Source organism: Anomaloglossus baeobatrachus, chromosome 6 (genome assembly GCF_048569485.1).
Source record: "Anomaloglossus baeobatrachus isolate aAnoBae1 chromosome 6, aAnoBae1.hap1, whole genome shotgun sequence".
Classification (NCBI taxonomy): Eukaryota; Metazoa; Chordata; class Amphibia; order Anura; family Aromobatidae; genus Anomaloglossus; species Anomaloglossus baeobatrachus.
Genome location: NC_134358.1, coordinates 379,730,999 through 379,747,465, shown reverse-complemented (window position 1 = coordinate 379,747,465; position 16,467 = coordinate 379,730,999). Strand labels below are relative to the sequence as shown.

Sequence of the window (16,467 nt, the reverse complement as noted above, 5' to 3'; positions counted from 1 at the left end):
GTGCCGTCACTCAGGTGATTTCAGGTCAGCTGGAGTCCTCCACATGTGGCCGCAAATCAGGCCGCAAGTGAAGTGAGCTGCAGGTGGAGGACTCACCTGAGTGACATCACCGCTGATCACGTGGCTCACTTCAGTCACGGCTTGAACCTCACAGCGGTGAACCCATTACGTCACTGCCTCGACACACGTGGTATTTCGGGCCCTGCTACTGTGACATCAGGGGTCCACCCAAGTTCATTTTGATCGTGGCCTCTGTCTGCACTCACAGCTGGCAGTCATGTTCTATGGCACACGCTGTGACAGGAAAGTGATGTAACAGAGCTGAAATGCTGTGGGACCTCGTGTGGATTACGTCGGACGTTGTGTGGATTACGTCACCCCTGCAGGGGTGTTTGGGGGGTTAATAAAGTGGTGAAAGAGGGTGCTTTTTGTGTTTTATTCCAAATAAAGGATTTTTAGGGTGTTTGTGTTTATTTTCTTTCACTTACAGATTTGTGATGGGGTTGGGTCTTATAGACGACTGCTATCACTAATCTAGGACTTAGTGGCAGCTTTGGGCTGCTATTAACTCCTTATTACCCCGATTGCCACAGCACCAGGGCAATCGGGAAGAGCTGGGTCCAGCGCCAGAATTGGCGCATCTTTGGGAAGCACCACTTCTGGGGTGGCTGTGGGTTGCTATTGTTAGGCTGGAAAGGGCCAAATAACAATGGCCCTTTTCACCCTAATAATATGAGCTCCCAGTTGTCTGCTGTACCTTAACTGGTTATAGAAAAATGGGGAGCCCCTACATAATTTTTTTTTTTAAAGTAAATCAAATACTTAAAAAAAAGCATGTGATTCCCTCTATTTTTCATAACCAGATAAGGTACAGCAGACAGCTGAGGGATGCAGCATGCACCTGCTGCTGTTTTTGTTCTGGATATGAAAAATAGAGGGGGACCCCACGTCATTTTTTTACCAAAAAATAAAAAAACAGCTGTCCAAGCTAGCTATCCCTCTATCAAGCTGTTCTGGTATTTCTTTTTATCTATTCTACCTGTTCTTTCTTTCTATCGCTCTATCTATCTAGTCTTTCGATCTATTTGTTCTATACATCTATTCTAGCTATCTATCCATTATTTTATCCTATCATATTTTGTTTCTCCTTTAAAAACGCATTAACAAAAACAACTAAAAACGCACCTACATTACAAGCGTATTTTTTTACATTTCCAGGCTTTCTGTGACAAGGTGCAGTTTTGGTTGCAGTTTGTGTGCAGAAAAAACTGCAGCGTGCGCATATAGCCTAGGTTCAACAAATACCAGTGTGACGGGGTATGCGGCAGAGCAGTAAGGGACGCCAGGCCAAGGAACAATCCAAAGGGCTTTATTGGAACCACAAAGATAAAGCACCAGTGTCCACAACAGAACAAAAGATCCAGGGGCACCTCCCGGTATTTCGATGCCAGGGAAAATATGGCAATGGTCCTTATGAGTTCCTTGAGTCCAACAGGGTGAACAACAAAACACAATCCCACGTGGCTACTGATCTCCAGTCTGTGACAGTCCATACACAGAGTCTAGGCTCCAGCCTCAGCAATAGATCCTAGTCCTTCTCCAGCCGAGATCCAACTAACTGAACTAACATGGGTCTCATTGTTCTTCTCTCCTGGGATCAGCCCGTTCGGTGGGCAGAAGAGTCCAACTCCGCCTGGACACTCGATACATAAATTGACTTTAGAAGCCCTGGCTCTGTTCTGTTTACCAAGTTGTGGATTGGAGAAGTCCCATACTGAAAAGAACAAACAATCCCCCACCAGTAGTACATACAGGACAGTCAAGGAGAGACAGACTATTACACCATGAGCAAAGGTGGGGGAGGGACACACTGTTACAACCAGGACCATCTCCTAAAGAGAATTCAGCTTTGGGATCAGTCAAGTACCAGTGCAGAGCTTGTTCAGGAATGGCAGCTGGCAGGAATTAGTTAATCTCCTCAACAGTGAAGCAAAGATTTTTAGAGGCTGGTCAGGTGTCAAGAAGGGCAACAAAAAAGCCACTTCTATACAAGAAAAACATCAAGGACAGCCTGACATTCTGCGTACAAAGAGAGGACTGGGGAAAGTTATTTTCTCTGATGAAGCCCACTTCAGACTGTTTGGGACATGTAGAGGAATGATAGTCTTGTGAAAAAAAAGTGAGCACTACCATGTACCCTGTGTCATGCTGACAGTGATGAATCTTGAGACAATTCATGCGTGGTGTTGCTCACTCACAAATTTGCCTTAAAACGCTGCCACAAATTATGGTATGTAAACATTCTCCAAGAGCAACTTCTCCCAGCCATCCAAGAGCAATATAGTGATGAACAATGTTACGTCACAAGGCAAAAGTGATAACAAAATGTCTCAGAGAACAAAGCGTTGAAAATTTTCATCCATGGTCGGAAAACTCCCCAGTAAACACTAAAATAAACTGGAAGTACTTATTAGGCAAGAATGCATTGTCATTATTCAGGATTTTGCCCAGAAGTTGATATCCAGCATGTCAGGGCAAATAATTCCTCCTTTGCATAAACTTGATTTATTTGTCAGAAAAGTTTAAAAAAATTTCAATAGTGATGGGCTGACCGATCCGTAAGGTCCGGATCCACGTGGGTCCACTCATCACTGCTTATTAACGCTTAGAATTGTACTTCTGGGTCCATAGAAACATCTATCTAAACGATGTAAAAACACTAAAGCAGCAAGCTTTGGGAAAAAGAAAATGTGTGTCAGTCTCAAAACTTTTGCCCATGACTGTATATTTGATGTAAATAAGAGGAACATAAACTCGCTCATTGTACATTGAAGTGTTATGAATCTGATCCTTGATAAATGTGTAAAGAGCTTTGCCAAAAAACTTGTGTAAGTTGACTGATCCAGTCCACATCACTCACTGCCCTTCCTTAAACTTAATAAACCATAACCCATGGAAAATAAAGCTGGGAACATATACGGAGCACTTGCAGACAACGCATTTTGGCTCTGGATTGTTACATGCATACTGTAATTTATGATGAAAATAAAGTACATCAAATCGGAAGGAAATGCTGCAATCTGTGTCATTTAAGGTTGTAGTCCGTGTTCCTTCCTTAATCTTATCATCTTTCATGGGATCAGTCGTAAGCATGACCAGCTTCCCAGCACAATAGACGGCCTTTGTAGAAACTGAAAAAGATGCTTCAGTGATTCATGGAGGGCTGAACTCTTCTGTCAGAGTTCTGATCCATGCAATATTATGACTGTCTGTACAGACATCTGTAGTGCACGTCATTTCATTTTTAGAAACCTCTGCTGATCAGACAAGGACTACAGAAGACTCGTAGACACTCGAAGCTCATGGGCCGCAACAGAAATTGACATGCTGCAGATCTGAAACACGCTCTGCAGGTTGGTTTGCGCTGAGTAAAAAAGAAGCGCAGTTGTCAGGAGATTTCTATAAATCCATCCACTTTGCTAGAACTGGAAGACTCCGTGTTTTTCAACGAGCAAGAATACAGTGCCAAAAACTCACCAAAAGATCATTATGGGATGTAGCCTAAAGGGGTTTCTGCTATTTCTGCACCGTAGGGGCTTTGCAAATGTGTCATGGTGTCTGCAATTTATTCCAATCAAATTTACCCAAAAAAAAAAAAAATCAAATAACGCTCCTTTTCTTCTGAACCCTGTTATGTCGCCATACAGAAAATTGCAGGCCCTTATGTCAGGAATGAAATGGTGCAGGAGCAAAAAATAAACCAGGCCAGATTCAGGAGAGCAGCAGCATTTACAGCATCTACACCACTGTGTGTAACATTATATCCCCCCAGCCTGTATCATATTGCAATCAGGCTTCAGCAGTAGCTATTGTCCTTGATTTGGTGGGGATTGCATATATATTGTTCTCCTCTGCAGGGAACTTCCCTAGTAAATAATCTCTGGAGACTGTGTCTAGGAACTTCTTTCTAACTAGTAGCTACAAGTAGCAAATGTTAAGGGGGTGGATCTAAGGAGAGGTTGGAGATTCAGCCACATGTTTTTTAGTTTAGTTATGCTTTGTTGGGTGAAGGGCGAGGACCTGTGCTTAGGCCAGCTCCCTTTTGCACGTACATGGACGATTGGACATTGAGGATCAGCTGCCACGCTGCTGGATTTAGGGAACACATCTGAGGACTGTTGCATTCTCCTTGGCGTCATATTGCCCCAGATCTGTTTCCTTTGTGTGGACTCTAAAGAACCATTTGGATATTGGATGTTTTATGCTCCCTGCCTCATTAAATCATTTTGGATTGTTCATCGGTCTGGTGTCCCTTACTGGTCTGTCGCATACCCCATCACACTGTGCCAGATTCAGGAGCATTTACAGCATCTACACTGCTGTGCCAGATTCAGGAGAGCAGCAGCATTTACAGCATTTACACTGCTGTGCCAGATTCAGGAGAGCAGCAGCATTTACAGCATCTACACCACTGTGCCAGATTCAGGAGAGCAGCAGCATTTACAGCATTTACACTGCTGTGCCAGATTCAGGAGAGCAGCAGCATTTACAGCATCTACACCACTGTGCCAGATTCAGGAGAGCAGCAGCATTTACACCGTTGTGCCAGATTCAGGAGAGCAGCAGCATTTACAGCATTTACACCGCTGTATCACATTCAGGAGAGCAGCAGCATTTACAGCATTTACACCGCTGTGCCAGATTCAGGAGAGCAGCAGCATTTACAGCATTTACACCGCTGTATCACATTCAGGAGAGCAGCAGCATTTACAGCATTTACACTGCTGTGCCAGATTCAGGAGAGCAGCAGCATTTACAGCATTTACACCGCTGTACCAGATTCAGGAGAGCAGCAGCATTTACAGCATCTACACCGCTGTACCAAATTGAAACCCCAGTCATGGAAATTGAAAGGTGAATCACATTTATTATTGACTTGTTTCAGGGTAAAAATGGACATACATGTCAGGGCAGAATTCAATTAGATTAGTTTTCTTGGAGCAAAGTGAAAGAAAAGACGTGATAAATACCAGCATCTGACACTTATCTAACATCGCTTAGGGTTAAGGAATCGCAGCGGTTTGGATGCAGAGTGTCTTCACTGCTTCTACACTTCATTGTACAATAGAAATTCAAAATAGGAGATTCAAAAGTAATGGGACCAGAAAGAGAAAATAATAATAATAATAATAATAATAATAACAAAAGAAAATTAGAAAAATATTAGAAGTTTTTATTGAAAAAAAATTCACAATAATACAAAAAAGCAAATAAATCAAGCAGTGCAATAGGTTAAAGGAAGGATGGGTACAGTACAATAGAAGCACAGAGGATGGGATATTTAGAAATATCTTGCCCAATGTGCTTCTTTTCTCCCCGCTGCGTAAACTGCTATCTGGTGTGGGTTCCCGAGCTGCAGTATGTCATTTTATGCTTGTGAGATGCAATTGTTCTCAATAGGAGAACACAGCGATAATCTGCTGCCCCCAGAATCCTGATCATGGGCACAGACACTGCATTCTCCCCAGGATCCTGATCATGGGCACAGACGCTGCATTCTCCCCAGGATCCTGATCATGGGCACAGACACTGCATTCTCCCCAGGATCCTGATCATGGGCACAGACACTGCATTCTCCCCAGGATCCTGATCATGGGCACAGACGCTGCATTCTCCCCAGGATCCTGATCATGGGCACAGACGCTGCATTCTCCCCAGGATCCTGATCATGGGCACAGACACTGCATTCTCCCCAGGATCCTGATCATGGGCACAGACGCTGCATTCTCCCCAGAATCCTGATCATGGGCACAGACACTGCATTCTCCTCAGGATCCTGATCATGGGCACAGACACTGCATTCTCCCCAGGATCCTGATCATGGGCACAGACGCTGCATTCTCCCCAGGATCCTGATCATGGGCACAGACGCTGCATTCTCCCCAGGATCCTGATCATGGGCACAGACACTGCATTCTCCCCAGGATCCTGATCATGGGCACAGACACTGCATTCTCCTCAGGATCCTGATCATGGGCACAGACACTGCATTCTCCCCAGGATCCTGATCATGGGCACAGACACTGCATTCTCCCCAGGATCCTGATCATGGGCACAGACGCTGCATTCTCCTCAGGATCCTGATCATGGGCACAGACACTGCATTCTCCCCAGGATCCTGATCATGGGCACAGACACTGCATTCTCCTCAGGATCCTGATCATGGGCACAGACACTGCATTCTCCCCAGAATCCTGATCATGGGCACAGACACTGCATTCTCCCCAGAATCCTGATCATGGGCACAGACACTGCATTCTCCCCAGGATCCTGATCATGGGCACAGACGCTGTGTTCTCCCCAGGATCCTGATCATGGGCACAGACGCTGCATTCTCCCCAGGATCCTGATCATGGGCACAGACACTGCATTCTCCCCAGGATCCTGATCATGGGCACAGACACTGCATTCTCCTCAGGATCCTGATCATGGGCACAGACACTGCATTCTCCTCAGGATCCTGATCATGGGCACAGACACTGCATTCTCCCCAGAATCCTGATCATGGGCACAGACACTGCATTCTCCCCAGGATCCTGATCATGGGCACAGACGCTGCATTCTCCTCAGGATCCTGATCATGGGCACAGACACTGCATTCTCCCCAGGATCCTGATCATGGGCACAGACACTGCATTCTCCTCAGGATCCTGATCATGGGCACAGACACTGCATTCTCCCCAGAATCCTGATCATGGGCACAGACACTGCATTCTCCCCAGAATCCTGATCATGGGCACAGACACTGCATTCTCCCCAGGATCCTGATCATGGGCACAGACGCTGTGTTCTCCCCAGGATCCTGATCATGGGCACAGACGCTGCATTCTCCCCAGGATCCTGATCATGGGCACAGACACTGCATTCTCCCCAGGATCCTGATCATGGGCACAGACACTGCATTCTCCCCAGGATCCTGATCATGGGCACAGACACTGCATTCTCCTCAGGATCCTGATCATGGGCACAGACACTGCATTCTCCCCAGAATCCTGATCATGGGCACAGACACTGCATTCTCCCCAGAATCCTGATCATGGGCACAGACACTGCATTCTCCCCAGGATCCTGATCATGGGCACAGACGCTGTGTTCTCCCCAGGATCCTGATCATGGGCACAGACGCTGCATTCTCCCCAGGATCCTGATCATGGGCACAGACACTGCATTCTCCCCAGGATCCTGATCATGGGCACAGACACTGCATTCTCCCCAGGATCCTGATCATGGGCACAGACACTGCATTCTCCTCAGGATCCTGATCATGGGCACAGACACTGCATTCTCCCCAGGATCCTGATCATGGGCACAGACGCTGTGTTCTCCCCAGGATCCTGATCATGGGCACAGACGCTGCATTCTCCCCAGGATCCTGATCATGGGCACAGACACTGCATTCTCCCCAGGATCCTGATCATGGGCACAGACACTGCATTCTCCCCAGGATCCTGATCATGGGCACAGACACTGCATTCTCCTCAGGATCCTGATCATGGGCACAGACACTGCATTCTCCCCAGGATCCTGATCATGGGCACAGACACTGCATTCTCCTCAGGATCCTGATCATGGGCACAGACACTGCATTCTCCCCAGGGTCCTGATCATGGGCACAGACGCTGCATTATCCCCAGGATCCTGATCATGGGCACAGACGCTGCATTCTCCCCAGGATCCTGATCATGGGCACAGACACTGCAATCTCCCCAGGATCCTGATCATGGGCACAGACACTGCAATCTCCCCAGGATCCTGATCATGGGCACAGACGCTGTATTCTCCCCAGGATCCTGATCATGGGCACAGACACTGCATTCTCCCCAGGATCCTGATCATGGGCACAGACACTGCATTCTCCCCAGGATCCTGATCATGGGCACAGACGCTGCATTCTCCCCAGGATCCTGATCATGGGCACAGACGCTGCATTCTCCCCAGGATCCTGATCATGGGCACAGACGCTGCATTCTCCCCAGGATCCTGATCATAGGCACAGACGCTGCATTCTCCAGAGGATCCTGATCATGGGCACAGACGCTGCATTCTCCCCAGGATCCTGATCATGGGCACAGACGCTGCATTCTCCCCAGGATCCTGATCATGGGCACAGACACTGCATTCTCCCCAGGATCCTGATCATGAGCACAGACGCTGCATTCTCCCCAGGATCCTGATCATGGGCACAGACACTGCATTCTCCCCAGGATCCTGATCATGGGCACAGACACTGCATTCTCCCCAGGATCCTGATCATGGGCACAGACACTGCAATCTCCCCAGGATCCTGATCATGGGCACAGACACTGCATTCTCCCCAGGATCCTGATCATGGGCACAGACGCTGCATTCTCCACAGGATCCTGATCATGGGCACAGACACTGCATTCTCCCCAGGATCCTGATCATGGGCACAGACACTGCATTCTCCTCAGGATCCTGATCATGGGCACAGACACTGCATTCTCCCCAGGATCCTGATCATGGGCACAGACACTGCATTCTCCCCAGGATCCTGATCATGGGCACAGACGCTGCATTCTCCCCAGGATCCTGATCATGGGCACAGACGCTGCATTCTCCCCAGGATCCTGATCATGGGCACAGACGCTGCATTCTCCCCAGGATCCTGATCATGGGCACAGACACTGCATTCTCCCCAGGATCCTGATCATAGGCACAGACGCTGCATTCTCCCCAGGATCCTGATCATAGGCACAGACGCTGCATTCTCCCCAGGATCCTGATCATGGGCACAGACACTGCAATCTCCCCAGGATCCTGATCATGGGCACAGACACTGCATTCTCCTCAGGATCCTGATGGGCACAGATGCTGTATTCTCCCCAGGATCCTGATCATGGGCACAGACACTGCATTCTCCTCAGGATCCTGATCATGGGCACAGACACTGCATTCTCCCCAGGATCCTGATCACGGGCACAGACACTGCATTCTCCTCAGGATCCTGATTATGGGCACAGACACTGCATTCTCTTCAGGATCCTGATCATGGGCACAGACGCTGCATTCTCCCCAGAATCCTGATCATGGGCACAGACACTGCATTCTCCCCAGGATCCTGATCATGGGCACAGACACTGCATTCTCCCCAGGATCCTGATCATGGGCACAGACGCTGCATTCTCCCCAGGATCCTGATCATGGGCACAGACGCTGCATTCTCCCCAGGATCCTGATCATAGGCACAGACGCTGCATTATCCCCAGGATCCTGATCATGGGCACAGACGCTGCATTCTCCCCAGGATCCTGATCATGGGCACAGACGCTGCATTCTCCTCAGGATCCTGATCATGGGCACAGACACTGCATTCTCCCCAGGATCCTGATCATAGGCACAGACACTGCATTCTCCCCAGGATCCTGATCATGGGCACAGACGCTGCATTCTCCTCAGGATCCTGATCATGGGCACAGACACTGCATTCTCCCCAGGATCCTGATCATAGGCACAGACACTGCATTCTCCCCAGGATCCTGATCATGGGCACAGACACTGCATTCTCCCCAGGATCCTGATCATGGGCACAGACACTGCATTCTCCCCAGGATCCTGATCATGGGCACAGACGCTGCATTCTCCCCAGGATCCTGATCATAGGCACAGACGCTGCATTCTCCCCAGGATCCTGATCATAGGCACAGACGCTGCATTCTCCCCAGGATCCTGATCATGGGCACAGACACTGCATTCTCCCCAGGATCCTGATCATGGGCACAGACTCTGCAATCTCCCCAGGATCCTGATCATGGGCACAGACGCTGCATTCTCCCCAGGATCCTGATCATGGGCACAGACACTGCATTCTCCCCAGGATCCTGATCATGGGCACAGACGCTGCATTCTCCCCAGGATCCTGATCATGGGCACAGACTCTGCAATCTCCCCAGGATCCTGATCATGGGCACAGACGCTGCATTCTCCCCAGGATCCTGATCATGGGCACAGACACTGCATTCTCCCCAGGATCCTGATCATGGGCACAGACTCTGCAATCTCCCCAGGATCCTGATCATGGGCACAGACGCTGCATTCTCCCCAGGATCCTGATCATGGGCACAGACACTGCATTCTCCTCAGGATCCTGATCATGGGCACAGACGCTGCATTCTCCCCAGGATCCTGATCATGGGCACAGACACTGCATTCTCCCCAGGATCCTGATCATGGGCACAGACGCTGCATTCTCCCCAGGATCCTGATCATGGGCACAGACTCTGCAATCTCCCCAGGATCCTGATCATGGGCACAGACGCTGCATTCTCCCCAGGATCCTGATCATGGGCACAGACACTGCATTCTCCCCAGGATCCTGATCATGGGCACAGACGCTGTGTTCTCCCCAGGATCCTGATCATGAGCACAGACGCTGCATTCTCCCCAGGATCCTGATCATGGGCACAGATGCTGCATTCTCCCCAGGATCCTGATCATGGGCACAGACGCTGAATTCTCCCCAGGATCCTGATCATGGGCACAGACACTGCATTCTCCCCAGGATCCTGATCATAGGCACAGACGCTGCATTCTCCCCAGGATCCTGATCATGGGCACAGACACTGCATTCTCCCCAGGATCCTGATCATGGGCACAGACGCTGTATTCTCCCCAGGATCCTGATCATGGGCACAGACGCTGTATTCTCCCCAGGATCCTGATCATGGGCACAGACACTGCAATCTCCCCAGGATCCTGATCATGGGCACAGACAGTGCATTCTCCCCAGGATCCTGATCATGGGCACAGACACTGCATTCTCCTCAGGATCCTGATGGGCACAGATGCTGTATTCTCCCCAGGATCCTGATCATGGGCACAGACACTGCATTCTCCTCAGGATCCTGATCATGGGCACAGACACTGCATTCTCCCCAGGATCCTGATCACGGGCACAGACACTGCATTCTCCTCAGGATCCTGATTATGGGCACAGACACTGCATTCTCTTCAGGATCCTGATTATGGGCACAGACACTGCATTCTCCCCAGGATCCTGATCATGGGCACAGACACTGCATTCTCCCCAGGATCCTGATCATGGGCACAGACACTGCATTCTCCCCAGGATCCTGATCATGGGCACAGACACTGCATTCTCCTCAGGATCCTGATCATGGGCACAGACACTGCATTCTCCCCAGGATCCTGATCACGGGCACAGACACTGCATTCTCCTCAGGATCCTGATTATGGGCACAGACGCTGCATTCTCCCCAGGATCCTGATTATGGGCACAGACACTGCATTCTCCCCAGAATCCTGATCATGGGCACAGACACTGCATTCTCCCCAGGATCCTGATCATGGGCACAGACACTGCATTCTCCCCAGGATCCTGATCATGGGCACAGACGCTGCATTCTCCCCAGGATCCTGATCATAGGCACAGACGCTGCATTCTCCCCAGGATCCTGATCATGGGCACAGACGCTGCATTCTCCCCAGGATCCTGATCATGGGCACAGACACTGCATTCTCCCCAGGATCCTGATCATGGGCACAGACGCTGCATTCTCCCCAGGATCCTGATCATGGGCACAGACACTGCATTCTCCCCAGGATCCTGATCATGGGCACAGACGCTGCATTCTCCCCAGGATCCTGATCATAGGCACAGACGCTGCATTCTCCCCAGGATCCTGATCATGGGCACAGACACTGCATTCTCCCCAGGATCCTGATCATGGGCACAGACACTGCATTCTCCCCAGGATCCTGATCATGGGCACAGACACTGCATTCTCCCCAGGATCCTGATCATGGGCACAGACACTGCATTCTCCCCAGGATCCTGATCATGGGCACAGACGCTGCATTCTCCCCAGGATCCTGATCATAGGCACAGACGCTGCATTATCCCCAGGATCCTGATCATGGGCACAGACACTGCATTCTCCCCAGGATCCTGATCATAGGCACAGACGCTGCATTCTCCCCAGGATCCTGATCATAGGCACAGACGCTGCATTCTCCCCAGGATCCTGATCATAGGCACAGACGCTGCATTCTCCAGAGGATCCTGATCATGGGCACAGACACTGCATTCTCCCCAGGATCCTGATCATGGGCACAGACTCTGCAATCTCCCCAGGATCCTGATCATGGGCACAGACGCTGCATTCTCCCCAGGATCCTGATCATGGGCACAGACACTGCATTCTCCCCAGGATCCTGATCATGGGCACAGACTCTGCAATCTCCCCAGGATCCTGATCATGGGCACAGACGCTGCATTCTCCCCAGGATCCTGATCATGGGCACAGACTCTGCAATCTCCCCAGGATCCTGATCATGAGCACAGACGCTGCATTCTCCCCAGGATCCTGATCATGGGCACAGACGCTGCATTCTCCCCAGGATCCTGATCATGGGCACAGACGCTGCAATCTCCCCAGGATCCTGATCATGGGCACAGACGCTGCATTCTCCCACAGAGAGCACTAGCATTTCCACAAGATGAATGACACTGTGTCCAGAACGCAGCATGTCCGGATCGTGGGCACCTAGCCATATACAATATAACAGTATTTTGAAATACATAATGTTGCTCTCACTTTTTTCATGGCCACAAACGGAAAAATATCAGTCACCTGTGATCAAAATAACAAAACGTTGTCCAAATGTACTGTGTAAGGTATGATGGTGAAGAAAAATAAAAAATGACATCTCATTTTTATTTTTAGGTCTACATCTTCAGACCTGATAGACAATCTGGATCACTTGTTAGGATTTTTCAAGCTTTAGGAAAAAAGGTGAGTTTTCTGCTTATTTTCTGGGTTTCTTCCGCAATCATTTCTATCCATTTTATGTTAACTTACATTCCTGATTATTGCTAATACATAGTGTGATAAGATGGTATTCTGCAATACAACTGGCAACACACAATAGAGTCTAATCTTGGCAGGCTTGGCCAATGATCTAATGTGTATTGGGGCAACCTGTCAGTTCACTAAAAGTTAGTGTAAATGGACCAACCGGCGGAACCAAACCGCCGCATAGGGTAAACCTTTACCAATTGGCAGTGGTTAATAGCTTGTTACACATAGGCACACCAATGAATGATGTGCACTGAGCGATTTGTAATAGGATAGGCTACCATAGATCTTCAATGTGTGAGTCCAATTTGCAGAAGATAATGTGTTACCAGGAACAATGATCTTTTGTGCTGTGCAAAAGATCATTTCACCCGATGAACAGGGTTTTCCTCCTTCATCAGGTAGTTGGTAGCCTGTTTTCACAGAAAACCTTTTGTGAAATCAGCATTCTTAACTCCGGACCGGACCGCACCATAGGAGTGTATAATAAAATGTATTTTTTGCGCTATCCAGAGCGGCTCGGGAACAGCAGAGTTCTAGAATTCTGTAAAAGAGGAAGGATGGTGACCCTACTTTATATGGGGAAAACTAGGTGACAGGTTCCCAATAAATGGTAAATAGCAGAGGCATATTTTACAGTAAAACACTGAACTTCATACAGAATTCCTCTATAGGTATTTGCACTTCATATAACACATCATACATTAGTGGATAATGACAAGACAGTACTGCACTGCTCTCAATGATGTGGAGTGAGCTTCCTCCTAAGTAGTAGCCATTTAAACAGCCTGTCACTCTGAACCTCCAGACCATCATGTTCTTGAGCTATGTTACAAGATCAATGTGACGAATATGTAATTGGGCTCATTGATCACTGTCAAGTGGACATTAACGTGACTATGGGCAGTTATTGAATATGCTAAAGCAAACCATTAAAGAGATTAGTGAAGTGCCCTTGGGTAATTACTGAGAACATCTCCGTCACTGCTTCTGTAGTAAGTTGGTACTGCCTGTGCTTTAAAGGAAGTCTGTATTTGTTAATTAATATAGCAGTAATCTCATATTTGTGATCACTAAAGGGGGCTTTACACGCTGCGACATCGCTAATGCGAACTCGTTGGGGTCACGGAATTGGTGACGCACATCCGGCCGCATTAGCAATGACGTTGCGTGTGACACCTATGAGCGATTTTGCATCGTCGCAAAAACGTGCAAAATCGCTCATCAGTGACATGGGGGTCCATTCTCAAAAATTGTTACTGCAGCAGTAATGAAGTTGTTCCTCATTCCTGTGGCAGCACACATCGCTCCGTGTGACACCGCAGGAACGAGGAAGCTCTCCTTACCTGCCTCCCGGCCGCTATGAGGAAGGAAGGAGGTGGGCGGGATGTTACGTCCCGCTCATCTCCGCCCCTCCGCTTCTATTGGGCGGCGGTTCAGTGACGCAGCCGTGACGTCGCTGTGACGCTGAACGAACCGCCCCCCTTAGAAAGGAGGCGGTTCGCCGGTCACAGCGACATCGCCGGGCAGGTAAGTAGTGTGACGGGTCTGGGCGATGTTGTGCGGCACGGGCAGCGATTTGCCCGTGTCGCACAACAGATGGGGGCGGGTACCCACGCTAGCGATATCGGTACCGATATCGCAGCGTGTAAAGTTGCCTTTAGCTCAGCCACCAAATTGTAGAAGTTAACCTAGGAACATTATACTATATAAACTCTCCACTCAGAATGAGCTCACGGACGGAGATCATATGCAGTTATTTAAGTAGTACACCTCCTTCTAACAAGCAATTATTGTGGATGAGTGTAGATAAATATCAGAAATCTCGGATGAATGTCTTGATACAACGCCCCCAAAGTCTTCCATGTACCCTAGTAGCACTTAGTACTAGTTATTCCATAGAGACCCAGTGTGGTCACCTCTGGAGGAAAGACCACAAAGAGGTTTTCTCTGAGAGTAAAAAACAATCAGTTTCCAAGTACAAAGCGCTTCATGAATTGCTCCTTCATCATAATGTTTATCGTTTCCTGAAATAGTTTTAAAAAGTTATTGAAGTTGTTGGAAGGATTTTTTGCTAAACCTTCTGATTGGACAGCGCCTAGTTTGGAACAGATTTCATCAGGAGTAGCTTCAAAGAAGTGACTTGGATTTTCTATTTTCGCATCAGGCTTTTTTCAAAACTTGGAGTTGAAAAGAAGCCTGAAAAGACAAAACATATGAATAACAAAGTGGTATTTCGATAGAAATTATAATAAAGTCTTTCAAGTGTTTTTTCTACTCTGTTTTTGAAGGGAACTCACTCCAAAAAACTCTGTGTGCACATACCCTAAAGGTCCAGTCACACTAAGCAACTTACCAGCGATCCCAACAACGATAGGGATCGCTGGTAAGTTGCTAGGAGGTTGCTGGTGAGCTGTCACACTGTGACGCTCCAGCGATCCCACCAGCAACCTGACCTGGCAGGGATCGCTGGAGCGTGGCTACACGAGTTGCTGGTGAGCTCACCAGCAACCAGTGACCAGCCCCCAGTCTCCTAGTTACAGCACACATCAGGTTAATTAACCCGATGTGTGCTGCAGCTAAATGTGCACAGAGCAGGGAGCAGCGCACACTGAGCGCTGGCTCCTTGCTCTCCTAGTTACAGCACACATCGGGTTAATTGCCTGATGTGTGCTGCAGCTATCTGTGCACAGAGCAGGAGCCGGCAGCACAGGCAGTGAGAGCGGAGGAGGCTGGTATCAACTGTAAATATCGGGTAACCAAGGACAGGGCTTCTTGGTTACCCGATGTTTACATTAGTTACCAGCCTCAGCAGAAGCCGGCTCCCTGCTCACTGCACATTAGTTGTTGCTGTCTCGCTGTCACACACAGCGATCTGTGCTTCACAGCAGGACAGCAACAACTAAAAAATGGCCCAGGACATTCAGCAACAACCAACGACCTCACAGCAGGGGCCAGGTTGTTGCTGGATGTCACACACAGCAACATCGCTAGCAACGTCACAAAAGTTGTTCGTTACCAGCGATGTTGCTAGCGATGTTGCTTAGTGTGACGGGGCCTTAAGTTTCCTAACTAACAAACTGAAGTCAGTGATCAATACATACATAGATAAATCAAGACACGAAGAAAAGCATTGTGTTATCCAATAAGCTAAAATAGTTTTAGAAATTAAAAAGTAAGACAAACACGTATGCTTTCTCTTACCTGTTATTAAAGCTAAATGCAGAAAATCTTCCAATGGGCAGAATACTGAATGCTTTGTTATGACAACTTGGTTACAGATGGGCTCTTACTTTGGCTCCTCCTTATGTGCAGTTGACCTTAATGCTGACGGCCTGTCGGACCTCTTGGTAGGTGCCCCCATGTACTCTGAGGTTAGAGATGAAGGACAAGTTACTGTGTACATCAACAGAGGCAATGTGAGTATGTCTTAGTTATTGTACAATTCTGTACTTAGGAAATATGGAAGAATTAAAGAATTTTTAAATTGTAAGATTTAAAAATAATGTTAAGCAATGTCTAGTTGTATATGCTACTGATTCTTGTATCTAAGCATTTCCACCGAAAATTA

The 16,467-nt window shown here is 48.4% G+C and overlaps 1 protein-coding gene across 1 annotated transcript in view; it reads left to right on the top strand.

Moving 5' to 3' along the window:
* The window catches only part of ITGA9 (integrin subunit alpha 9), a 644,853-nt gene that overhangs the window by 178,235 nt on the left and 450,151 nt on the right, over positions 1-16,467 (top strand). Inside the window, exons 8-9 of the mRNA XM_075316572.1 lie at positions 12,765-12,833; positions 16,178-16,315. Of these exons, the coding sequence (XP_075172687.1) occupies positions 12,765-12,833; positions 16,178-16,315 (207 nt within the window). The remainder of the gene's footprint in view (positions 1-12,764; positions 12,834-16,177; positions 16,316-16,467) is intronic.